The sequence below is a fragment of the Hippocampus bargibanti genome, linkage group LG04 (assembly GCF_051943395.1).
Source record: "Hippocampus bargibanti isolate YZ-2025 linkage group LG04, ASM5194339v1, whole genome shotgun sequence".
NCBI lineage: Eukaryota > Metazoa > Chordata > Actinopteri > Syngnathiformes > Syngnathidae > Hippocampus > Hippocampus bargibanti.
Window position 1 is genome coordinate 7,153,209 of NC_142737.1, and position 27,763 is coordinate 7,180,971.

A 27,763-nucleotide genomic window follows, 5' to 3' on the forward strand; every position below is an offset into this window, starting at 1 on the left:
TTTTTTTCCCTTTGGGGTTTAAAATCCCCCTTTTTAAGCTACATACCTTAACCCAGGCTAGATTCCCTAACTTGTTGATGTTCCATTATAAAAAAAACAGGGTAGGTTACCTTCTATCAATCATTTGGTAGCACTTTTTCATCCATGTGAATCCAGGCATCCTGCGGCGAGGTGTGGCACCGTTCAGGTAAACAATCATGTAGTCCTCTGCCACCATGAGCTCCAAGGTGCTGATGACATACCTAAACAATACACAGAGTCATTGGATCCGCCTCAGTGGCTCCTCTACCCCAGATGTGAGGGTATTAATTTAGTTATCCAAGTGTCTTGCCTCAAATAAATCAATAAAAAATAAATACAAATAGAAATAAAATTTCAAATAAAATAAATAAATAAAATTACAATGTAAATAAAAATAAATAAATAAATAAAAAACTACAATAAAAAATAAAATAAAATAGAAAATAAAACTAAATTTAAATTAAAAAACAATGTACAGTAAAGTCTCGTTATATCGATATTCAAGGGAGCCTGAAAAAATATCGATATAACCGGGACTATCGATATATCCGACCCTGTTTGCATGTAATTTTCTCCGTGCGTGCATAGAAATAGTATCGATATAACCGGGACAATCGATATATCCGATATCGATATAACGAGACTTTACTGTAATTAAAATTAAAACAAAATAAAACTGAATAAAAAAATAACATTAAATGTTTTTAATTGAATAAACAAATTAAAATTAAAATTAAAATTAAAATTAAAATTAAAATTAAAATTAAAATTAAAATTAAAATTAAAATTATGTCAATGTACGAAACGGGTTTGGATTTTGTGAACATTGTGTTAATTTAACCCAATGTTGGGTTATTTAATATGGATTTGGGTGGTTTGAAGAGCTGAAGCTTCTTGCTAATTTGGACCAGTGTAACATTCTTTGAAAACCTTAGCCGTGACTGGGACTTTGGAACAAGGTATTTATTTATCATGAACAAAAAAAAAAAAAAATGAACACACTTTTCACAATCCATTTTGCATCAAGCTCTGCTTTCACACATTCACCTAATTTAGCTAACTTTAAACCGTTTTTAGGGTGCAGTATGAGTATGTTTTACTTACAAAAAGAGGTTTTCCATGACATAGTTGTAACTTTCACAGTCGCTGTCAGGTAGGAAACAGGCTGCAAAGACGATGATGGCATTCTGATCGGCATAATAACCTGACCAAGAAAATTACAAGCGTTACACATAGAAAATGTCAAAAGCTTCCAAATATGCGTGCGTCAATACCTCCGTGCGAGATGACCCTCTTGTAGGCCTCAATGCACTTCATGTCAATGCGATGCTCCTGCTCGCCGATCACCACACTTCTCCACAGTGGTCGTTCCTCATGGGCTTCACAGCCCCCTTGCGGAAGATCAGTAGTCTCCTGCTCATCTTCCGACGTCTCCAGCTCCGCGATGTCCACATCCAGGTCATCTCCGGTGTCTCCAGCCGCCTCCTCCTCGTCTGTGTCGAGGACATCCTCAGAGAGCAGGGAGCCCTCGCTGTGCTCCAGTGATACGTTCATCGGCGGCGCCGACAACTTTCGTCTCTGACTGGAGCTCGATGCGTCTGCAGAGGAAGGAGGCTCTGCCCCGAAGGAGAGTAGGAGTTTAGAGACACATGTATTGATTCGGACTACTGTAATGAGGAGCCGATGATGAGAAGAAAGGAGCGTCAGCGCAGAGCGCCGATGCGTATGTGGAACTGTCGCGGCTTGGAATTGAAGCGAATTTATGAGTGACAGGTGATGTGAGACGATCTCTTTTCGTCAATGGATGCTACAGCTTTGTGTTTGCTTTCAACATTTCGCTTGTAGCAGATGTGCACATTTCACCATGACACCCCTGATCCACTTGTGAAAAGGACGCTTTGATCCTCTCATCTTTCATCTACAACTGCTTCATACAACAAAGAGGGTCCAGAAAGTGCTTAAGATTGAATGACTGTGTTTGTGTTGTCATATGGCGCGAGAGTGGCTGCCTTTCCAGCACCTCCTGTATTTTGTTTTTCTACTTCCTCCTTTCCTTTCTTCTTTCTTCCATAGCTGTGCTACTGTGAAATGTAAATGTATCCACTGCAAGACTAATAAAGGCTAATCCAATACAATCCAATATAATTTGTCAAGAATAGTACACACTCTAAATATTATGCACACCCTGGAAATAGTCCTTCAAAATCAGATTTTCCTTTGCATGTTGTTAGCTAATTTATAGGTCTGGGCAAAAATGGCGTAACTCGGATAAATTGGTGGAAATAAAATAGGTCCACACAGAATCTCTGCCTTATTCCAAGAAGACATTTTCATTTAATACACTAGATTTTAAATTCCCAATGTACGTTTTATGGTTTATTAGTACCCTCTGCTAGTGGAGAGTTGATCTCGCAGTCAAATGATGAAAGCAGACTAAACTTTAGATAATCTGAAAGCAAGTCTCGGTGGTAGTGTTTATTTGCTGAGGTGCTTATTATTCTTTTAAAGGGACACTAACCATTCCACACCACTTTAATTGTATATAACCTTACCTTCCCCGTTTTCTGCATCCTCGGCTTCCTCACTGGAAGTCCCTCTCATTATCATAGTTGCCGTCGTCATCGTCACTGCAGCCTGGTGGTCCTCGTGGTGCTCTCGCCTGCTCAGAGGCACAGAAACACAATCCATGACATATACAACCAACACCATCGCCAGGATCAGCAGACAGAAAATGATAGCGCAAAAGCCAAAGAACAAAAACATAATCGCATAACTGCCCGAGACATTTTGCGCGAATGAAGTAAGGCTTCATGGCAGGCTGCACGTGTGGGATGAGGGGAACAATACGGAACAGTGTTGCCCCTGCCCCCACCCCGCTGTATCCCCTTTCAACATTGACCCTCTCCCCACGTGATTACCATTATATCTGTGAACAATATAAGAATATGCCAAAGAAATTTGACATAACACACACTCTCATCTTATTTCCACTCCTACCTTAGCATGAAGTAGCTTCTTTGCCACTGCGTCACATGACCACATCACGATGACCGACAAGCACACAGACACACACACAAAGAAAGACAGGGAAGGGGCCATGTACCCAAAAGAGGAGGGGGCGATTCATCAGATTTACAAAGTGGGGGGGCCAAGTGATGCAACTGTTAATGAGGAGCCATTATTAAAGCTGAGCAACGCACAAACACTGATTTAAAGAATCAATCCACGGCAAAACTAACCTGGACATAATAAAATGGGCATATCTCTCAGGCATGTACTGGGCATGATCCTCCGGCACGGGCTGATTGTATTCGTCGCAACAAGGTTCAAAGTAGCTCTCATCCCGCTCAGCTTCAAAGTCGGCAAGCGGGTTTTGAGCTCGAAACGCGGCATAGTTGCCTGATGTTATCTCTGTAGGCTCACAACCTTCCTGGTCTTCTGTCCTTTGGTCATCATGGTGGTAATCACTGTAACCACTCTCGGGTGGATCTTGAAATGTTGTCCACTGATTTGTAGTGCTCTGATTCGCTGGATGTAGCAAAAGTTGGGAAGTCATATTTTTGCATCTAGAAAATAAGAGATGACATGGTGAACGTGGTTCCAATTTAGTAGAAGTTAATTATGGACAAAGCGTCCCTAAAATGGCTTTTTCAAACCAACATGGCAGGGTTCAAGTGACTTTTTGCACAGGATCAAAATTCCAACACATTTCTGCATTTCATGGCATAGCCAATGTTTTGGCAAGAGTCTAAAAAAGTAAAAATTTGCAACCCACACACTTTAAATTCCCAAGAAGTCATGATCGTAAAAACTGTTTAAAAGCCCGGTCAGGGAGCAAGTGGAGTTGTTTGTATCTGATGCAGTGGGACTCAAGTTGCAGCGAGGCAGGAAATGCATATTCATTAGAGCGTAAACATATTGATAAACAAAAAGTGAGCAACCCGGATCACAGTATGCTCCTAAAGTGTGTATATTCCAAACTCAAAAATGACAAATGACACTTTGGATTAATAGAATTCTGTCTGGGTACAGATCATCCTCAAAGTTACTCAATTCATCGTGACCAAATACCACATCCCACCTTTCCAAATTTCAAAATGGAGACACACAGTTTAGAAAATGGACAGATGGTTTGATCTTGAAAGGATAAGTGCACTATTTACCTAGCATTCAGAGAATAGCTTTGGTGAGAGGTCCACCAATCTCCATCATGATGTTCAACCAAGCGATCATCAGTCCTTCCACTTTGTTCGTCATGATGATCAAGTAAATCATGTTGGGATGGGTCGCTATCTGGTGGAAGTGGACATCTTTCAACAAGCTCCTCTGTGAAACTCAACAGATCGTGAGTACTTTGCACTGCTGCGGGTTCTTCCTCCAGCCTTTCCTCATCATTTTCCTCCTCCATCAAATCCCCGGAAAATGGTAATCCGAGGGCCTTGTCGCTTGGGACCCCTGATTCGCTCACGGGGGAAGTAACCAAGGAACTGGTGTGTGAGGTGGCGGGGTTGCTGCACGGTGATTGCTGCGTGTCCTGCCTCGGTAACGAATCATCCCAAACTTGGAAGTTAGCATGGGGTGAAGTTGAGTGAATGGGTGAGTGTCCACTGTCTGAACCCGAGTCTTCCATAGAGATTTGGGAGTGGACATAAACCTCCTCCCTGGTTTTTAGGAAGTGATCTGATGGCTGTCTCAATGAGGGCGATGGACTTCTGAGAAAGATGCTGGATTTATCTTCGTAGTAACTTTCTTCCAGTTGTGGTTCACCTCCAGTTGGTGGCCTTGACTCTGACTGGAAAGTTATGATGAGACGATGGTCCTGACTGGTTGATTGATCTTTTGGGGTTTGTTCGCTTTGCACTGTTGTCTTCTGATTTTGAGCTTTGAGAACTGAAACAGCACAGGAAAGCATGTTGAATGTTTCCGTGGGTGCCCTGGATCCTTTGGAAAGCCCTTCAGTGTCTTTGGGATCATTCTCGGCTGCCTTTACTGTTCCTGGAACAATAATGTAATCCATTTCAAGGCATGATGAGGAATCCCCGTCTGAGTTGGATCTTAGTTCGTCTCTACTGCCTGGGCTCAATTTGAGTAGTTCTCCATCAACACCGGGGCTGAGGCCGAGCAATGTTGTCTCTCTTATCGAGCCTTCATGGCTTGGACAATCAGCATGAGTAACGCTTTGTGGAAAACTGGGGGACGCTGGTCCAGAAATTTCTGGTTTACTGGACGCAAGACTTGAGGAACTACCCAGGCTTCGAGATAAAGAATCCATAGTGTTCATTTGATCTTCATAAGCTTCAACCAAATTTGATTGATAATCCTCTGAAAGTGTCTGAGATTTTTCAACCAGGATGAATGGTGAACAAAGCTCGACGTCTGCTTTTTCATTTGAACTAAATTCATGCTTTCCTTCAAAAAGAAAAACTTTATCTGAACCGCTTACATTAGATTCCATCTTGTCTTCTACGGGTTTGGTAAACGCTATGAATGGGCTGGAATGCTCTTCCATTTGTATCATATCTACTACAGGACCACAGTCAATCTCAGTGGAGGACGAAGTGCTCCAAATGGAATCTCCTACATTGTCATAGTCAGAAGTGGAAATGACCATGTGAGGAATCAGAAGATTCCCTGCTGGTTCAGGGTTCTCTTTATCTGCTATTTTGCCTTCATCCCCGTCAATGACTATTTTGACATTCTGCTTTTGATCGATCCGCCTGAAACCCTTCTCCTGTTCTCCTTTCTCTGGTTCTCTTCCCTGCTGTTTGGTTGCAGTATTATCCATTCCATCCATTAACCCAGGGTGGCTATCATCCTTTGCATTTCCGGGTCCTTCTGGGCTTGCGGATGAAGAACTATCTTCTTGGATGGTTGTGTTCCACATTTCCATGCCTCCATAGGAGAATCCCTGAGGACTTTCCACAGAAACGCCACCTCCCATGTTGGGAGCTACCCCAGCCAAGGTCCCAGAGTCTTGAGACAAATTGTCAGGTGTCGTGAGTGGAGAAAAACTGTCATCTCGGATGGTTGTATTCCACATGTCAAGTGATTCTGGGTAGGAAGTGGTTGTTCCGCTATCTGATTTCAGAAAACCCTTCTGAGCCGAGTAGGTCCAAAAATCCAGCGCCTGGATCATTCTACCTGCCTTACTCACCTGTGCGTCATCAATGTCTTCTTTTGATGTGTCAGGCGTTAAAGTGCTGAGTATGATTTTCTTCTGTGAAGGACGTCTCGTTTCTTTGACCCAAAGACGCCTGCTTTTTCTTCTACTTCTTCCTCTGGAGGTGTCATCTGCAGATCACCCACTGTAACCGGGTTCCACTGATCAGAAAGTACAGAATCAGGGTTCCAGTTTTCATACGATTCGGTATGTTCAGTAATCAAACTAAGTTGTGGTTCCAGGCTCCAGTCCTTCTGTGACCTCCCTTCTCTACTCGATTTTCCACCATCACACTCTTTGCGCCTTAGTTCCTCCAGATTCTGGGGGCTCTCTGACCCTCTGATTCTATTCCAGGCGTCATTAGAGGAAGGTGCATCAAAGCCAAGCTCCTCCCAGGTTTCAGACAAGGACGATGAGACGCTGTCCTTATGCTGCAGGCCGCTGATCCTCTCTGCGATATCTTCAGGAAAGAACCGAGGGCCGCAAGAGCTGGAAGGATGAGTGTCCATCAAGCTGTTGACCGGGGTTGGTGGAACCACAGTCTCAGTCTCCATTATTTGACAATCTGGATCAGTAGAACACTGCCTACTTACCAGCCCGCAAACCGAACTGGGATCAGAAAAATCCACCATGTTTAGTTCCTCATATTCCGACAGACTGGAACTTCCTACAGTTTGTGTGTCATTCTCTGCTTTTCCCAAGGAATTTAGGAAGGGCTGAGGTGGATGGAGCGGCTCAAAATGAAACTGATCTTGTTGGTCATTCCTCTTTTTGTTTGAACGCCGATGTCGCCTTCTCTCAGGTGGTGCAGGAGGTGAGAGGGATGACAACCCGAGAGGAGATGGATTCCTCAACAGGATTCCCCCGGGACCTGCTCCTGACCCAATGAAATCGCAGACCGGGCTGTCATCACTGAGAAACACCGAGCTCTCCTTGGAGGAGCGACTGCTGCGATTGGTGTTCATACCGCTGTCAGGGCTCACCAACTCCACACTTGCTCGGAGTTCTCCTGGATCATCCTCACGCTCTGGCACCACCCTGCGAGAACACAAAAGAAGAAGGTTGGATGTCCTCCAAATGTTGGCTGTTTGGATCATATCCCCCTTTACTCACCTATCCATTGCTACCCCTTCTGCACCCATTCCTTCAGTTCTCTCTGTGTCCGAGGCTTCCATGTCATTGATGCCAGACGAGCCTTGGGAAAACTCCACACTGCCTGCCACCCCCTCGGTAGAGGACGTCATGCTGCTGGGACGACAGGCTAGCATGGAGCTCCTCCGATCTACAAACTCTTTGAGGAGATCTCGGACTTCCTCCTCGAGCAGCAGCAATGACATGCCCGAAGGCGAGGAGGCATTTAGTTGGACATGGTAGACCTGCAGATCGCCTCTGCTTCCCAGTTCTTCAGAAAGAGTCCAGTTGGTGGCCTCCTCGAGTTCACAGCAGATCTGCAAAGATGAACATCCCCAATATTTTATTTATTCTAATTCTGCTTTTGATCGATCCGCCTGAAACCCTTCTCCTGTTCTCCTTTCTCTGGTTCTCTTCCCTGCTGTTTGGTTGCAGTATTATCCATTCCATCCATTAACCCAGGGTGGCTATCATCCTTTGCATTTCCGGGTCCTTCTGGGCTTGCGGATGAAGAACTATCTTCTTGGATGGTTGTGTTCCACATTTCCATGCCTCCATAGGAGAATCCCTGAGGACTTTCCACAGAAACGCCACCTCCCATGTTGGGAGCTACCCCAGCCAAGGTCCCAGAGTCTTGAGACAAATTGTCAGGTGTCGTGAGTGGAGAAAAACTGTCATCTCGGATGGTTGTATTCCACATGTCAAGTGATTCTGGGTAGGAAGTGGTTGTTCCGCTATCTGATTTCAGAAAACCCTTCTGAGCCGAGTAGGTCCAAAAATCCAGCGCCTGGATCATTCTACCTGCCTTACTCACCTGTGCGTCATCAATGTCTTCTTTTGATGTGTCAGGCGTTAAAGTGCTGAGTATGATTTTCTTCTGTGAAGGACGTCTCGTTTCTTTGACTCCAAAGACGCCTGCTTTTTCTTCTACTTCTTCCTCTGGAGGTGTCATCTGCAGATCACCCACTGTAACCGGGTTCCACTGATCAGAAAGTACAGAATCAGGGTTCCAGTTTTCATACGATTCGGTATGTTCAGTAATCAAACTAAGTTGTGGTTCCAGGCTCCAGTCCTTCTGTGACCTCCCTTCTCTACTCGATTTTCCACCATCACACTCTTTGCGCCTTAGTTCCTCCAGATTCTGGGGGCTCTCTGACCCTCTGATTCTATTCCAGGCGTCATTAGAGGAAGGTGCATCAAAGCCAAGCTCCTCCCAGGTTTCAGACAAGGACGATGAGACGCTGTCCTTATGCTGCAGGCCGCTGATCCTCTCTGCGATATCTTCAGGAAAGAACCGAGGGCCGCAAGAGCTGGAAGGATGAGTGTCCATCAAGCTGTTGACCGGGGTTGGTGGAACCACAGTCTCAGTCTCCATTATTTGACAATCTGGATCAGTAGAACACTGCCTACTTACCAGCCCGCAAACCGAACTGGGATCAGAAAAATCCACCATGTTTAGTTCCTCATATTCCGACAGACTGGAACTTCCTACAGTTTGTGTGTCATTCTCTGCTTTTCCCAAGGAATTTAGGAAGGGCTGAGGTGGATGGAGCGGCTCAAAATGAAACTGATCTTGTTGGTCATTCCTCTTTTTGTTTGAACGCCGATGTCGCCTTCTCTCAGGTGGTGCAGGAGGTGAGAGGGATGACAACCCGAGAGGAGATGGATTCCTCAACAGGATTCCCCCGGGACCTGCTCCTGACCCAATGAAATCGCAGACCGGGCTGTCATCACTGAGAAACACCGAGCTCTCCTTGGAGGAGCGACTGCTGCGATTGGTGTTCATACCGCTGTCAGGGCTCACCAACTCCACACTTGCTCGGAGTTCTCCTGGATCATCCTCACGCTCTGGCACCACCCTGCGAGAACACAAAAGAAGAAGGTTGGATGTCCTCCAAATGTTGGCTGTTTGGATCATATCCCCCTTTACTCACCTATCCATTGCTACCCCTTCTGCACCCATTCCTTCAGTTCTCTCTGTGTCCGAGGCTTCCATGTCATTGATGCCAGACGAGCCTTGGGAAAACTCCACACTGCCTGCCACCCCCTCGGTAGAGGACGTCATGCTGCTGGGACGACAGGCTAGCATGGAGCTCCTCCGATCTACAAACTCTTTGAGGAGATCTCGGACTTCCTCCTCGAGCAGCAGCAATGACATGCCCGAAGGTGAGGAGGCATTTAGTTGGACATGGTAGACCTGCAGATCGCCTCTGCTTCCCAGTTCTTCAGAAAGAGTCCAGTTGATGGCCTCCTCGAGTTCACAGCAGATCTGCAAAGATGAACATCCCCAATATTTTATTTATTCTAAACAAAGTGTACATTTCCTACTGTATGTTTATTGCATGTGGTCTTAAACACACATACAGTGGTTCCCTGAATTAGGATATTTTGGCTGACGCATGTCAAAACCCTTTCATTGAAGACATCTATGATGTGATCATACATTGGTGGTAGTTCCGCAGTGATCTTGCAGATCTTTTACCTGGTTGAAGAGCTCTGCATTGTTGGAACAGACTGCCACCTGCAGGCGAGGAGGACCGACTGCATCTTGAAGGGCCAGGAGAAGCGTCAAGCCGTCATAGCCATGCCGATTGCAAAAGGATTTCAAGGCATCTTCGTAACCATGCCAATGCTAGAAAAGAGTTAAGAAGTAAATGTGGAATTGTTGTCTCTGAGATTTTTCAATCGTGGAATCTACGGTCTTGAATTATGTGCGAGTTTGGACATTTGACTGATCTAAATCGGTACAGAAAAGAAAGAAGGATTAGAGGGAGGCGCAAAAATATAAATACAAATTTTTAATGCAGAATAAGACGGGGAGAAAATCATCAGGTGTGATTGTCATAGGTTGAAAATGATTCCTAAGCTTTTTGCTGTGGTTACTCCCAATAAACTACCACGACTGCACATACGATTTCCATCGCAAAAGGAGGCCATGATGAAGGATAGACAAAGCTGTCAAGGTGATTAATACGGCAGCAATTATTGTTTTCTTTTAAAACAGCCCGCCGTGCACAGATTATGCTAATTCTCTTGTAGTGACGAATGGCAGCAGAAAATTGCATTCACTGATGGCTGTGTTTGTCATCCAAAAGTTGCCTCTGACATATTTCCTCAAGTTGTTTGAATGTCTTTCATAACTATTGGTTTAGCATTTTCTGAATATGAAACATAGTTACTCTTATTTTCAGGCACTGCGGTGTCAAATTTTGGTATTGTGTTGTCAGGTTTGACCAAAGATGTCCCATTGCAAGTGGAAAAATAAATGAAGCAATTAGGGCACTTACATGTGGGCAAGGAGAGACACGGTAAAATACATGCATGTATGTGGGCGTGTGTCAGTGTATGAGATTAATGACGACTTCAGGCTCTGTCTTTACCATTGCTGTGTCTATATTAACCTGCCAGGATGAGATAGCACATCACTCGCTCCTCTTTCCTCCCAATTGCCTCAATCTTTCACCACAACACGGCTGCCATCCATTGTGATCATACACATTTCACATACACACAAACACATACACAAACAGACAGGGTCCATTTCTCAGCACCGATATCCTGATGAGTGAAATGAGGCTTCCCAGAGGCACTTATTCAAGTTGTACACGGCTCACAAGCCGCAGGTTGCCCACCGATGCTTTAAAGTTACAATATACACACAAAAACACACACGGGAAGATGGAACGCGCCAAGGCGGGATGCGATGACACGCAGGGAGACAGTCTGTTCACCATTTGGCACTTAACAGCGTAAATTAGCCACCCATCCAGTTCCACAGATTGCACTTCCTTATAAATTAGCGACACGTTAGCACTAATCCGCTTCTCAAATTGCAGTGATGGGAAGTTATGTGAAGGCGTTGGTCACCTGGTACGATGTTTGAGTTATAGAAAGTCTGTTGAACTTTGCAAACTCCATATGCTTTTGTGCCGTCCCAAAGAATAAATAATCTTTTTGTCTCTTACTTTGTACTATTTTGTTTGTTTGTTGACCTTTGAAAAATAATATAGCATCTTTTAACATTTGTCATGAATAAATATGTAAAAAAAAATCCAAACAGTGTCATGTTTGGTCATATGAAACGCTATTCATTTGTTGACTGATTAAACATTGTCTCTTTTTGACATTAAATGTCTTGTTTAAACTCCTCAACACGATTGCAAGTTTCTCCATTCGCACAGACAGGCGTACTTATCTCCATGGGATTTAAGAGTTTCTTCCATGCCGGTGACACAGACAGCCTCAGGTGCACAGCTCCGCGCATCATGCCCTCGATCATGTCAAGTCACGTAAGCCGGCGCGCAAACTCAGTCGAAAGAGGCGTTTCCTGCTGTCGCCGACAAAGAATTAATCAAGCGTTTAGCCATTTTGCTTCTTTGCATACCCTTTGCATACTCAACACAAGCGCTGAGAGACAACCGACTCTTTTCCGCCACCCTGATGAATCCATCAAAGCGGATGTGATTTATACACGTGTCTGCCTTCACAGCGGAGGCCGCCCGGCTCAAACAGGCGCACACGCGAGCATCATCAACATGAGAGGGAAGCAGAGAGGGGGGTAAAAGTTTGCATAAAACAAGCGCATATGTCCATTTTTCAGTCTCTTGATGATGATGCTTCACTCGCTCGACGCGGGGGGCAACTGAGCTGAGTCCACAAATGTTTTGTTTTTACTCGCTTGCAAAACCCCTAAAGATGCTACGAGGTGAGAATGAAAATGAAGGGACACTACAAGGAAGAACCAGAAAAGTTGGGACAATTAAAGGCCTAAAGGAAGTCAAGTTCAAATTTGTTCGCCCGAATATTGCAATTTTTGCAATATTAATAAAGCTGAAAAAAATCCATCAGTTTTTCTCATGAGGCTCACATTAAAGTCCACATGAACCTCCAAAACTTCAGAGATTTTAAAACATTCTGCCCCCAAATTCAGTGTTATTGTAAGAATAAATAAATAAATAAATAAATAAATATGTATTTATCCAATTGTAACAAATCGTAAATAATCGATGAAAAGGTTTCTTCAGCCATCATCTGTACTTCTTTGAAGGTGTCAGACGTTTCGCTTCTCATCCAAGAGGCTTCGTCAACTAACTAGAATTTTGCTGGTAGCTCTGACCCTATATATACCAGCTACCATCAAAATTTTAGTTCACTGATGAAGCCTCTTGGATGAGAAGCGAAAACGCCCGACACCTTCAAAGCAGTACAGATGACGGCTGAGGAAACCTTTTCAGTGATAGATCACTCCTGTACGACTGAGAGCTTACACAGACGAAATCGTCAATAAACAAATAAATAAATTAATTGATTAATAGATAGATAAATAACTAAATACATAACTAAATAAATTAAGTAATTAATAGATAAATAACTAAATAAATAGATGAATAATTAAACAAATAAGTAGACAAACAAATACACTGTAAATAAACTAATATATAAATACATAGAGTAATATTTATTTAATGCATCTAATTGTGACAAATCATAAATAAACAAATTAATTAATTACTTGATAGATAAATAACTAAATAATTAACTAAATAAATAAATGAATAAAAATAAATGAATAGATAAATAAATAAATAAATAAATAAATAAATAAATAAATACACAAATAAATGAATAAATAAATGAATAAAAATAAATGAATAGATAGCTAAATAACTAAACAAATAAATGTATAAATAAATAAATCACTTTCCCCAATGTTTTTGCGCGTAGTATGATGGCTTTGTTTGATGACTTTCAAAACTTATGAAGAGGTCCTCGTTTCAGTTCAACATCCCCTCAAAATAAGTGAGGATTGTTTTGGGGATGAGAAGGAAGAAGAGGGGGGTACTCCTCTTCAATCTTAGTCCCCAGGAGGCCTGCGCTGCACCTGCTGTCTCCCGGTGCCTCCCATTAGAAAGGCATTTAGCCGGGCGCTGTGGCTGCGGGCCTCGTCATTAGCTAGCGTAATTATTTGTGCAAGGAGCATTGTGGCAAAAAGTGGCTGCGCATAAGCAAACAGAAGGGCCGCAGGACCCAGAGCAAACAACACATTAGAGGCCATCGAAGGCCGTGATAACGACAGCAAACGTCAAACACCCAAAAAGAAGGTGAAGTGGTCTCAAGAAGACATGACAAACAGGAAGCATATTGAAAAAAAGCACCAATGTCCATATTAACACATTGGATGGAAAAAAAGAAAAGAAAAGAAAAAAAAGCAAGACATTACTCACAAAGTCATGTTTGTGGCTGCGGGCGCTGTCCCTCCTACAGTTCATCAATTCCACAGCATGGCAAGTCGTCATCCCAACAATGCTTCATCTGCTTGTGCTCATTTGCATGCACACACACACACACACACACACACGCACACACGCACACACACACACACACACACACGCACACACGCGCGCAGACACACACTCACACAGACTTGACAACAACACTAAGATTTGAGCTTCACGCTGTGTGATGTATGTATTGCATTACGACTAAGACCACTTTCTTCACTTGCACTTCTGAGGGATCAATAAAGTCTCGATCTATAAACAGTGATGCATACACCATAAGGGATCACAAATACTGGTTCATGCCCATACTGGAGACCACAAAAACTGGTGTGCGCATCCCTCTGGGCCTCAAAATGCGGTGGCTGCGGCGTCTCCCGGAGGTTACTTAGCTGAGTTGTGTGAAATTTCTAGGTCCGTCAAAAAGTAATGTTGAAACAAAAAGTGGGGCCTTAAGATGAGGGGTCTTATTTTTATTTTAAACTTAAAAATTGATTCATGTTATGTTCACAAATCGACTCGCCTGATAAAATAAAATGTATAATTTCCATCCCGTCTTGTTATTTCCAATTGTCAGTGCTGAACACGCATTCACATACTGATAGTTGATTACAATTCAGTGCCGGGTTCGGTCCATTACAAGAAAACAGGCAATAATGTTGATTAAAGTAAAAACAGATCTTTGCAAATGTTTTATTTTGAAACGAAAACAGAAAAGTTCACACTGCAAAACAAGTATTTAGCAATTTTATCAAATCTGCGACGAAGGACGTTTTTCTGTGGGAAGTGGATTTTAATTTTTTGGCCCAGATTTTGTGATGATAATAATAATAATAATAATAATACAAATAATACCAATAATCCCAATACTACTACTACTAATAATAATAATAAGAAGAAGAATACCTATACCGCTACTACTAATAATATTAATAAATAATAATAATAATAATAATAATTAATAATAATAACAATAAATAATAATAAAAACAAATAATAACAACATTTAAATAATAATAATAATAATAATGTCATTGTACAATATGTAATACATTTATGTATTTACTCATATTCATGAATGGAAGAATAGATTCTGCAAAGGGTCGAATTTTTTTGGGTTAAAGGCATCACTGATTAAAAATTCCATTGTCCATTTCTTGTCCATGTGTGGAAATTATGAGAATTTAGATCACGGGTGTCAAAGTCAAGGCCCGCGGGCCAAATCCGGCCCGCCACATCATTTTTTTCGGCCCGCGAAAGCAAATCAAACTTGTTAAATTCCATGATGATTGCTAAAATCTGAGCCAAAATGTCATGTTTTTGGATGTCAACCACAATAAAAGTCATTATTCTTGACTTCAGATTTTAAAACGAGTTATTCATTAATTTGCTGTGTGCTCTATATGTAATATTTGAAGGGATTTAAACATTCTAATGGGTTCCCCAAATTCATAACGGCCCTCGAGAGAAAACCATAACTACAATGTGGCCCGTGGCAAAAAATGACTTTGACACCCCTGATTTAGATGAATGAGATAATCGTTGAGTTTGTTGATTCGATGTTACACCTCTCATGTTGACTTTCACAGTTAGCAGGACCATCCCAGTTTGCAAACCACGGTCCCCGGGACCCCCCCAGTGTGCCAAATTCCCAAGTTTCACAATCAATCAAGGACATTTAGCTTAATGTCCAATTTACAGCTCAAATCTTTCCTCGCCAACTGAACTCTTTCTTAAACTTCACAAGCACATCGCCAAACATACAAACCATTACCAGCTAATCGGATGCAATTTATTCCGTTTTGCACAAAGATCCATTAAAGCCAAAAGAAGTCGCACCTCCACAAATGACCGCCTCGTACCGAGTGCCTTCTTCTCAAACACAATTAAAACACCACATATCAATACACACAATGCAAATGACATGCAAGTAGATGGGGTGAAGGGTTGAGGGGGTCTCATCTTCTCACGTCATTAGCAGCGCACTATGATGCTGGGCCGCTGGCCATTCTTTTTTTTTATATCAAAAGTCTCTAATGGGAGCCCCACTCGCGATGCTAAAATATGCACAGAAAGTTCAGCATGTACACATCATGTAAGCCGTTTGCAATGAATGGTTATTTATTCACTAAACGAGGGTGCGGGTGTTTAATGTTCCTTGGACGTTGGGTAGTGTTCTACGGGAGGCAGAGCCCGAGCCCCCCGGCAACAGACATCATTTATTTTACACATAGCTCTAATACCGCACGATAGGCAGCCGTACTCAGATGGGCTTTGCATGGGAGAAGGAGATTTTAATGAATGTGTGTATGGAGAGGAACACATTAAGACACAGAGAAGGGGGAAAGGGAAATATTGTGTACGCATGTGTCTGCGTGTGTGTTGTTTTTTTTTTCTTTTTTCCATCTACATGAGAGAGGAAACACCTGCTTGCAAAGTGTGTTATCCAAATGCACTTGGGGGGGTGCTCTAATACATGTGTTATTTAAATAAATAAATAAATAAATAAATGAATAAATGAATGAATGAATGAATGAATGAATAAGGCGGCCTGGTAGTCGAGTGGTTAGCACGCCGCCTTCACAGTGCAGAGGTTGCGGGTTCCCTGTGTGGCGTTCTCCCCGGGCCCGCGTGGGTTTTCTCCGGGTCCTCCGGTTTCCTCCCACACTCCAAAAAAACATGCATGGCAGGCAGATTGAACACTCGAAATTGTCCTTAGGTGTGAGAGTGACTGTTGTTTGTCTCTGTGGTCTCTGCAATTGGCTGGCAACCAATTCAGGGTGTCCCCCGCCTCGTGCCCAAGGACAGCTGAGATAGGCTCCAGCACCCCCCGTGACCCTAGTGAGGAATAAGCGGTATGGAAAATGGATGGATGGATGGATAAATAAATAAATAAATACATTGGATTTACCTTTATTAGTCTTGCAGTGGAGAAATTTAAATTTCACAGCAGCAAAGTTATGAAAGGAAGAGGAAAGGAAAGAAAGAAGTATATAAACAAAATGGATGAGCTGTTGGAAAGGCAGCAAATAAATAAATAAGTAAATAAATGAGAAGTATGTTGAAAATGATCAATGTTGGGACTTTGATTCTATTTGCACACTGAGACAAATTTTTCCCCCTTTCCTCTCCTAAGAGAATGAATAAACTTCACTGGTCATCTCTTGACCCCTTTGATATTAGGTTTATATTTATTGGAAGTTGTACAACGTCCATGAAACTTTATTCGTCCATGCTAGTTCACGGTAATGATAAAGACGCTATCAAAATGCTATTCAAGCTAGTGTGCGTATTAGCTTGATCTCAAACTGTTACAGTAAGAAAAAAAGAGTGGATCCAAACTAGGGCGCGGAAAATCCTACTGGACCCTCCGCACCCTGCCCACCACCTTTTCCAGCTACTCCCCTCAGGCAGGCGCTACCGATCCATGCGCACCAAATCCAGCAGACATTTAAACAGCTTCTTCCCCCAAGCCATTAACTCTTTGAACTCTTCAACAGTAGCCAAAATGGAACTGTATAGTGCCACTTAGCAGTTTTTTTGACAACGATACTAGTGCAGCGTGTTCTACCGGAAACAAATTCCTTGTGTGTTCTACATACTTGGCAATAAAGATGATTCTGATTCTGATTCTGATTACGTCGTTCCCATAGCATTGCTCCAAATTGAGAAGCTTACCTCCTCACCTACTGTGACCGACGTGAGCGCGATGGTCGTCTCTCCGTCCGAGAACTCTTTCAGCTTCTTTGACAGCAGGTGCTCCAGGCCTTAGTCATGTTAGCATAACACAAGACAAACTAAAAGTTAGAGTGAATCTTTCTTTGCCTCAATGTGAAGCTATACAACTGATTGAGACATTTGTATCAAGAAGTTGTGTTATAATGAGTTAAAATAGATTTAAAGGTTGTTTTAGGGATAAAAAACATTTGAAAGAAATGTAATGCTCGGTCTGTATCCAGAAAATGTCACTGACCAACAAATGAGTTCTACACATAGGGTACACTACATATGACACAGCATTCATCTACGAATATGTTTCTAACCACAGTTATTTGTGTCACTTTAGTCTCTAGTGATGTGAAAAACATCAAGTCAAAACCTATCGCATATAAAAATCACCTTGTAGCAGCACTTGACTATCACTACAACATTCCAAATGTCTCAGCAGCTCTTCCAGTCGCATACACCGGCGGCCATGTTTGAGGGTAAAGGCTTCGCTTTCTAGCCGCAACGCCTCTAAAAACACACATAGAAGTATGTACTTTAGCGCCCCGTGTCACAATTCCCCAAAACTCACTCAGTTGAACTACCTAGAAAATGACTACAATTATAATAAATCAAAATAATAAGTTGCCTTGTTGTGGGCTGACATAAAGAAAGTTGTCCATTTTGGTTGGAAGAAGCCATTTTGGGCAAACGTAGCATACTCACACTCATATATAATAATCATAATAATACATTTTATTTTAAGCACCTTTCAAATCTTTCAAGGACACTTTACATATATACAATAATAATAATAATAATAATAATAATAATAATAATAATAATAATAATAATAATAATAATACATTACATTTTAAGCACATTTCAAAGTGCTCAAGGACACTTTACAGTCACAGACAAGCATAGGTACGATAATAAAAAAAATACAATCACAAATAGAATACAATAAATAAAATACAACTCGTACCTGTATACCGGGTGTATATACATATAAATAAATAAATAAATACATTGGATTTACCTTTATTAGTCTTGCAGTGGAGAAATTTAAATTTCACAGCAGCAAAGTTATGAAAGGAAGAGGAAAGGAAAGAAAGAAGTATATAAACAAAATGGATGAGCTGTTGGAAAGGCAGCAAATAAATAAATAAGTAAATAAATGAGAAGTATGTTGAAAATGATCAATGTTGGGACTTCGATTCTATTTGCACAGTGAGACAAATTTTTCCCCCTTTCCTCTCCTAAGAGAATGAATAAACTTCACTGGTCATCTCTTGACCCCTTTGATATTAGGTTTATATTTATTGGAAGTTGTACAACGTCCATGAAACTTTATTCGTCCATGCTAGTTCACGGTAATGATAAAGACGCTATCAAAATGCTATTCAAGCTAGTGTGCGTATTAGCTTGATCTCAAACTGTTACAGTAAGAAAAAAAGAGTGGATCCAAACTAGGGCGCGGAAAATCCTACTGGACCCTCCGCACCCTGCCCACCACCTTTTCCAGCTACTCCCCTCAGGCAGGCGCTACCGATCCATGCGCACCAAATCCAGCAGACATTTAAACAGCTTCTTCCCCCAAGCCATTAACTCTTTGAACTCTTCAACAGTAGCCAAAATGGAACTGTATAGTGCCACTTAGCAGTTTTTTTGACAACGATACTAGTGCAGCGTGTTCTACCGGAAACAAATTCCTTGTGTGTTCTACATACTTGGCAATAAAGATGATTCTGATTCTGATTCTGATTCTGATTACGTCGTTCCCATAGCATTGCTCCAAATTGAGAAGCTTACCTCCTCACCTACTGTGACCGACGTGAGCGCGATGGTCGTCTCTCCGTCCGAGAACTCTTTCAGCTTCTTTGACAGCAGGTGCTCCAGGCCTTAGTCATGTTAGCATAACACAAGACAAACTAAAAGTTAGAGTGAATCTTTCTTTGCCTCAATGTGAAGCTATACAACTGATTGAGACATTTGTATCAAGAAGTTGTGTTATAATGAGTTAAAATAGATTTAAAGGTTGTTTTAGGGATAAAAAACATTTGAAAGAAATGTAATGCTCGGTCTGTATCCAGAAAATGTCACTGACCAACAAATGAGTTCTACACATAGGGTACACTACATATGACACAGCATTCATCTACGAATATGTTTCTAACCACAGTTATTTGTGTCACTTTAGTCTCTAGTGATGTGAAAAACATCAAGTCAAAACCTATCGCATATAAAATCACCTTGTAGCAGCACTTGACTATCACTACAACGTTCCAAATGTCTCAGCAGCTCTTCCAGTCGCATACACCGGCGGCCATGTTTGAGGGTAAAGGCTTCGCTTTCTAGCCGCAACGCCTCTAAAAACACACATAGAAGTATGTACTTTAGCGCCCCGTGTCACAATTCCCCAAAAGTCACTCAGTTGAACTACCTAGAAAATGACTACAATTATAATGAATCAAAATAATAAGTTGCCTTGTTGTGGGCTGACATAAAGAAAGTTGTCCATTTTGGTTGGAAGAAGCCATTTTGGGCAAACGTAGCATACTCACACTCATATATAATAATCATAATAATACATTTTATTTTAAGCACCTTTCAAATCTTTCAAGGACATTTTACATATATACAATAATAATAATAATAATAATAATAATAATACATTACATTTTAAGCACATTTCAAAGTGCTCAAGGACACTTTACAGTCACAGACAAGCATAGGTACGATAATAAAAAAAATACAATCACAAATAGAATACAATAAATAAAATACAATTAGTACCTGTATACCGGGTGTATATACTGTCATGATGCTAAAAGAAATGTGAAATAATTTTGTGTTTCATGGATTTTGGATGGGAGAAAGGTGCGCATTTCTCCCCATCCAAAATAGTTGAGTTGGGCGACCACTAATTGACTCTGAGAAGGTGATTGCAACCACCTGGGAATGGCCAATTGCCGCTGGGACCTGATTGGCCAGAAGCTCAGGTGAAGTCACTTCGAGGAGGAGAAGAGGGACAAAGGACAACCTGGAGAGCAGTGTTACCTGGGGTCTGCTGAAAGCTGATATCAACTTCAAATAAAGAAAACTCACAATACCCTTCCTGCATCTGGCTGAGTGAACTTTTATCCTCTTTCCACCTGCCTGCTGTCTCACCGCACGACAATTGGTGGCAGTGGCGGGATCGTTTCACCCTGCATGAAGAAGGTGGGATCGTTACGCCTTGCTGAAGTGGAAAAGATAAGAGGAAGCCGAGAGGAAGAAGGTGGGACGAGTAAGAAGTTGTGTAGCACGGGCCAACCAAACTGGACTGAAGAGTTCTGAAGGGGATCAAGGAAACCAGAAGCTTGAGTTGCCCCAAGAAGATGCCGTTCTTCTTTTCCATGAGGCGTCTGACAGTTGCCAAGCCAAGGATGGAACTGAGCAGAGTGAGATGGAACCAGTGGTGAAGCCTAAGACTCAGACAAGAAGTGATGTTGATTGAACAGATCTAGAGATCAGATGCACCCAACAAGTAAGAATGGACATTTGACAGTCGATCTAGTCAACATTATCCTCCTCTGGGACCGCAGCCCCAGGGCACTGACTCTCGAACATCCAGGCCAACGAACCTTCCTCCCGCACAAGAAACTCCCAAGTTGGGTTACCTAACATGCCCAACCTCCACAGTTTCATCATCTAAGACAAGCTGCAATTCCCATGGTTTCTGAACCCAGAATTCCAGAAAGAAACGGAAGATGCAGAAAGTTAGGAGCTGGAAGAGGATCTCCAGCGAGAATAACGGCAAGAATTTATCAGGGAGAGATTGGCACCCTGGACAGAAGGTGTTAATATTGTTGCATATGGGATCAAGTAAGCTACTGGCAAAGTGGCAGGGCCCATACGCTGTGACTAGGAGAATAGGACCTGTCACATATGACATTCTCTGCCCTGACAACAAATGTTATTGCTGATTATTTGACAAGAATGTCTGAACTCTGAGGAGAGGGGGTGAGACTGTATATACTATATATAAAAAATGGAGGTCAACTTTTAATAGGAGTATTCCCTTTTGTGTTTTAAAACTTTCTGGAGGCCTTTTTTTTGTTCAAATGACTGTCACAGACAAATAAAACAAGTTGACTGTATATAGTTGTGTTATGTAATTATCATCCCTTCATGTTTTTTTTCCTCAGTGTGTCCGTGTGTTCGCGTGTGTGTATATGTGTGTGTTTGTGCCGACTTGCTTGTCCTTTCAAGCACCCTGTTGACCCTGATTCACTTCCCCCCCATCCGTTACATTCAAACCGATCATTGTCAACTCAAAAACATTTTTTTTTTTTGTTTCTTTTCAAACAAAGCAATGAAACGAGTTGATTTTATGTTACGTGAAGATGTGGGGACGATGGTGTGAGCTTTCTCTTTCTTTGCAATTCTACAGAGGACAATTACACAAAAAAACAACATTTATCAACAGATACATTAAATTCAAAAGACTTATTGAAGCCCTACCAAGTACCATAGACTTAACTTAGGAGCAGCCATCCTGCTTTGTAGTGTCTCTTTTCCTTACTCACAACCTTCCACTCTCCTGGTGGCTATTAAGCGAGCAGAGTGCAGGGATTTGAGCACCGCGTCGCCCCATTACCTCCCCCAGGGTGCACGTATGCGCCTCTCTCTTACCTCCGAGGCTTTCCCTCAGCATCGGTCTGATGCGCTCGGGTGCCTCTTGAAGAAGCTCTCTGGCGACCGTCATCACCGCGGACGCCGGGCCGTAGTCATCATCGTCATCATCAGCATCATCATCAACATCATCATCATGGTGATGGACCACTCGCAGGATGCTGGAGTCCAACGCCTGGCGCTCAGATCTGATTTGTCAATGGATGCATTAGGAAATACACACTTCTCTTCCTGTGTGTGTGTGGTGGGGGTGAGTTAAGAGGAAAGTGGCTGCATGTTAGTGTGTGTTTGAGATTCATTGGGCATAATAATCATAATAATAATAATAATAATAATAATAATAATAATAATAATAATAATAATAATAATAATAATAATAATAAATTTAATTTCAAAGCGGCTTTCAAAACTCTTAAGGACATTTTAACGGGATAAGACTGTGAATGTGTGTGTGTATGTGTGTGTGTTTGTGTGTGTGTGTGTGTGTGTGTGTGTGTGTGTGTGTGTGTGTGTGTGTGTGTGCGCGTGTGTGCGCGTGTGTGCGCGCGCGCTTAAAATACAGGCTCTAAATATTGTCTGTAGAAAAAAAATCGCCACCTAGTGGTGGTTTTTGTCTTACATGATTTTCAAAGTCCCCATGAGGTAAAAAAAAAAAAACTGGAAAAGAATAAAATAAAAAATATGCCATTTGAAGGTGATTTATCTGTGAACACGGGCTCTGAAAAAAAAAATTTGGGTCCTAAAATAATGTTTTTGAATTTCATAAATATATATTTTTTCATGTTTGAAATGTGGTTCCTACAAGGCAAATCCCTCTCACACCTCGTCCCCACCGTGTGGCAAAAACGTGTCTATATATGTGTGTGTGTGTGTGTTTATTTACCCATCCAGCAAGCCATCCCTCATCAGCGTGAGTGATAGTTTCCCTGCTCGATGGATTTCCACAAGGTCCAGGTCATCCTTCCACAATAAGAGGCTCTCGCACACTTTAATCTTGCGTAGGTAGGCCAGGGTCTCCCTAGGCAGCGAGGCGGCACCACGCTGGCCGTACAGCAACGGCACACACAAACCCAGGGAGGGATCCCTCTGAAGGGAATCAGACAAACAGCAATAAGGACCAGAGAAACATGTATGATCTCTAACGCATGTCATTAGAGACTACATACATGTATGTATACCTGGCTGAGATGTAGTGCTAAGCACAGCGTGGCTGCCACAGTGTCCACATTTGCCTCCGGACCACCTAGCACAGCATGGATACACTTGCCACTCCAGACCTAGAAAAGAAACACACCCATTAACACACACATACACATACACACACATATGTGCATGTATAGTAATAACCAGAATCAGAAAGCCTTTAATAGTCCCTCATAGAGAATAGACAGAATACAAGTTCAAGGTTAGTTGGCTGCCGAACACAAGGCCCACAATGGAAGCACAGAAAAAAATTGCACAGAATTTGCAATTTGGTAAACTCCTTTACAGGAAGAGGTAATTCGCCAGGTTACAAATCTATCAGTTCATGGAAAGGACAACCAATTAAAATGTCTATGTTCTGTTGTTTCATGGTTGTTGGTGCTTGGGACGTCCAGGGGCGTGGTATTCAAATTTGCAACACGCGCTAATAATTAATAATAATACTGAATAATAATTCCTTTCAAATAAGTTTTTGACTCAGTGACACTCCTTACCCACATGACATAGAATGATTATTTGGTAAAAATGTCAAAAATTGAGTGTCTATTGCATGCGCCACTTGGCGATGAAGTGCTGCCTCAACAAGGAAAAATGTAACCCATGCTTTTTTTTCCTCTTTCTATCGAGGCCCAGAATGGAAAATTCGTAGCTCAAAAATCAAACCCACAGCCCCACAACACTTATGGTCAAATGAAAGGTGCAGGTGCTAGATTAAAAAATACGTTAAATTTGAGGGTATGTGACACAATGAAGCAAGCTCATTTCTGCTTCGATCAGATGTTCCCAATGAGGGCAGAAAGGGAGGAAATGAAACATGGAAATGTTAGAAAAAGAAATGATGAGACGAAAGGAAGCGGGTCAGGAAGTTTGAATAGTAGGCGAGAATGTGTGTGGAGATGGTTTATGTGGAAATAGAGTGACCAAAAGGCTGGAAAATGGATGCAGAAATGTGGTATGTGAAAATGGGACCATGAAGATGAAGAAGAGAAGATAGTGAGCGGGAGGATGAATCGATAGTAGTCGGCCAGAAAGAGGAAGTGAGGCATTAGTGGTGTAGCGTTCTACTTAGCGCCCTTTCTGCTCTGTGAGCGTGTGCGCATGTGTGTCAGCATTCAGTCAGGAAGAACAAGCAAGTCCAAGATATAACGTTCGGAAATGCAGTTGAAATTGTCTGACTTCGTCTCATAAAATCCCTATCAGTCCGGCTTTAAGCCACCGGTGTCAAAGTTAAAGCTTAGGGGCCAGATCTGGCCCATCACATCATTTTATTCGGCCCCCAATAGCAAATCAAGCATTTTAAGTTCCATGTATGAACCAAAATTTCTAATTGACATATGTAATCCACAATAACAATGATTATTATTGACTTCTTTTATAATTAGTTATCAATAATAATAATAATAATAATAATAATAGTAATAATAATAATAATAATAATAATAATAATAATAATAATAATAATAATAATAATAATAATAATAATAATAATAATATTCATCATCATCATCATCATCATCATAAATTTCATTTATAAGCGCCTTTCAAAACTCTCAAGGACACTTTACAGTCACAGGATATTTTTTCTGCGGGTTTGTAGCGGCAGCCACACGCACCAGCGTTCACTCAACCCGGAATTTTGCCAAATGACTAGGTTAGACATCCTAAAGAATGCATTCAATGCTCAACACGATTTAAGAGCAAACCAAAATGAAGTGCAAAAACTTGTTTCATGCATTTTTTTCTTCACAAAATTAACGGAATCATAAATTCATTTATATGTAGTATGTCGAACTGATCAAAAATGTACCGTATTTTCCAGTGTATAACGCACCCCCAAAGAATGGTGTATTTTCAAACTTTTTCCATATACTGTATAAGGCGCATTGGACTATAAGGCGCACCTTCAATGAATGAAAAACGTTTTGCAAATATAATCTATAAAAGTTTTCCAAATATGAGGCACACCATCTTATAAGGCGCTGCAGTACAGGCTTGGGTTCCGCACGTCTTCTTCTACAGGTGGAGATGGAGTCGGTGGCTGCTGACAATAGCCGAGAGACCTATTGTGGCTTAATATGATTTCACATAAAAGGTGCACTTGCGCATGAGGCGCGAGGTCATCTTTTGAAGAAAATAAAAGCTTTTGGGTGCGCCTTATACACCAGAGAATACGGCATATCTTTTGTCTTAAGTGTGAGGTCCGGCCTGCAGCAGCTACTTCATTTTTTATTTTTATGTGTGTATTTGTTTGTCTGTGACTAAAATCTCTGGTGTTCCAGGCTTCCAACCGCACCTCAAAACTCAAACTCAAAAGAAAATGCAAGAGCTGAAATGAAAAAATGTCTTCTTTAATTTCACATAAAATGACACTCGTACGTTTGCTAGAATGAACGTGACGAGCGGAACCGTTCCTTGCGCTCCTATCGTGAAGCCTCACGAGTTAAACATGTAATCAGATGGCTCCAGGCGAAAAAGGAACAATGCTGGAAATCTACTCAGCACATTGTCGTGTTTGCAGAGCGAGAAACATATGCTTCGATACGAGTTAGTGTGAGGGAGAAGTAAGACTTAGAGCAATTAAGAGTATGGATGCTCTGGAAGGTGGCCATGTACAGAGCGCATCACAAATGACGGAGAGGCCTGCAAAGACGCTTATATTCAAATAAATGGAGGACAAATAAATGGAGGACAAAAACAAAACAGAGGAAACTTGATGTCGGTGGATGAGTGGTTAACACAACTGCATCGGAGGTCTGAAATTAGTGCAGTTTCAATGTTTATTTTTGCCCTCTTGATAGATATTCTTGGTCTATGACATATAAAAACCCAATATGGTGTTTGAATATTTTGGAGGAGCTTATTCTGAAGCTTTTTTTTTAAATAAATGAATGTAAAAAGCTTGGGAGGTAGACAAGTTTGCTAGCTAAGTCGTTCAAAAAAATTAGGCTAATATGTCAGTTGGTTTCAGTCCGACATAAAGATACAGAAATGTGTCAAAAAAGAATCTAGGTTGATAGATAAGTTTTAACTTGGTATTTTTCCCGTCATATTGCCCATGTTTTGTGAACAAATACTTTTCGAGATCATGTGTTTGACAACAAGTAAAGATGCAGACTACTGTAGTAGCGAATGGCGCTAGCTCGCATACTGTACATTTGTCAATTGAGATATTTTTAGATTATTATACAGACAATTTTGAAAAACTATTCCAAGTAAATGCTGATGAAACATAACTACAGTTCCTTGAAGATACACAAAAAAGTAAAGTACAGTTGAAAGAAAATAAAGTAGCAATGTTATGAAGACACATTCCTATTTTTTAGAGGAACAATGCCCAAAATAGGATCCTATTCCAACAAAACATTAGATATTCACTCACGACGATACTGTAGCTGACAATCATAATACAGCTTTTAATTAGAAGTAAAGTCAGCCTCAAACGTCAATTTTTAAGCTACTTTCAGAAAATTAATAATAGAAATGATTAGCCATTTTTAAAACCGTTTTTTTTTCGTGTGCCATACCTATACTTTTTTTAAATAATTTTAGAAAAATGTCTTTAGTTCTTTAGTTTGTAAATTCGTTGAAACGTTGACTTTTAATTTTTTTAATGTTGTGCATAAAAGGTACTCTATTAGAGTAAGGTTGTCTTGCCTTCCCAAAGGTAAGCTAGGTTAGGAATTGTTGTGATTTTTGAGGGGGTGTTTCTTTTATCAGAATCAGAATCATCTTTATTGCCAAGTATGTAGAACACACAAGGAATTTGTTTCCGGTAGTGCGCCCTATTGAATTTTGAGGTATGCACTTTGTTAAATTTCAACATAACGTTTTTATTGCTAATTATTTTGTGGACCCCCTAGCCACAGCACTCAGGCTCAAGTTTGGGAACCATGATGAGTGTAATGCTTGCATGCAAGGATAGAATGTATTGGACGGGTGAGGACGGAGTAGTGGAGGAGGGGGCTTAACTTGTTGATGTCAAGCCTGAAGGGGTACACAAGCCTCATCCTAATAAAACCATGCAATGGTGCTATGCGTGACGACAAGTGCAGCAACAGGAACGACGCCTGTAGCACGCACAAATACGACACACGGGAGGCTTCGGTTCTGCGTGGAGGCTCGCAACTCACCCCTCGTCTGCAGTCCACCGTCCGCAGATAGTCGTCCATGTCGGCCTACGTCGCCGCGGTACGACCGTGGAGCTCCACATAGGATACACAACAATTCGGTTCGGGACGTTTGTGTGTCGGGACGTGTTTATCCGCGTGAGTGTGTGCGTGTTTGTGTGTATTCGTGTGAGTGCGTGTGTGTGTTGCGGCGTGGAGTGGAGTGGAATCACCTCCACCCCACCCCCTGCTACGCTCGCACTGCAGCAGTCCCACTGCAGCTGCTGACGTCGCCCCTTCTTCGTAAACTGGCCGGGTGTGGGTGATGGCCGGCCCTAGTTTTTTCGGCGGAAGGAGATGCGCCTTGGTTTCACCTTGTATTACGGCGCCTTCCGTGTTACTGATTTTTTAACCCACGGGCTTTTTGTTTCTATTTGACATACGTAGTGATGGGAATTCCGGCTCTTTTCAGAAAGCCG

At 41.7% G+C, this 27,763-nt stretch overlaps 1 protein-coding gene across 1 annotated transcript; it reads right to left on the reverse strand.

Annotated features, from left to right (window-relative positions):
- Positions 1-106: 106 nt before the first annotated feature.
- On the reverse strand, positions 107-27,547 carry LOC148898851 (uncharacterized). Its single transcript, XM_088993783.1, has 19 exons — positions 27,309-27,547; positions 23,154-23,252; positions 22,859-23,061; positions 21,976-22,163; positions 19,551-19,667; positions 19,111-19,199; positions 17,710-17,824; positions 17,269-17,357; positions 9,795-9,944; positions 9,247-9,581; positions 7,675-9,171; positions 7,295-7,570; positions 6,456-7,219; positions 4,185-6,312; positions 3,261-3,587; positions 2,574-2,680; positions 1,296-1,637; positions 1,126-1,225; positions 107-242 (listed from the first exon to the last, which is right to left on the reverse strand). The coding sequence occupies exons 1-19, from the start codon at positions 27,345-27,347 to the stop codon at positions 107-109; spliced, it is 7,101 nt and encodes a 2,366-aa protein (XP_088849909.1). The 5' UTR covers positions 27,348-27,547.
- Positions 27,548-27,763: the final 216 nt, after the last annotated feature.

Excerpts from the sequence above, each read along its gene's own strand:
- LOC148898851 (XM_088993783.1), bottom strand. The coding sequence starts at position 27,347 with ATGGACGACTATCTGCGGACGGTGGACTGCAGACGAGGG. Across the intron at positions 19,668-21,975 it reads GCTGAGGGAAAGCCTCGGAG|AGGCGTTGCGGCTAGAAAGC; the intron begins GTAAGAGAGAGG and ends GTGTGTTTTTAG. Across the intron at positions 6,313-6,455 it reads GTGTGATGGTGGAAAATCGA|ATGACACCTCCAGAGGAAGA; the intron begins GTAGAGAAGGGA and ends GGTGATCTGCAG.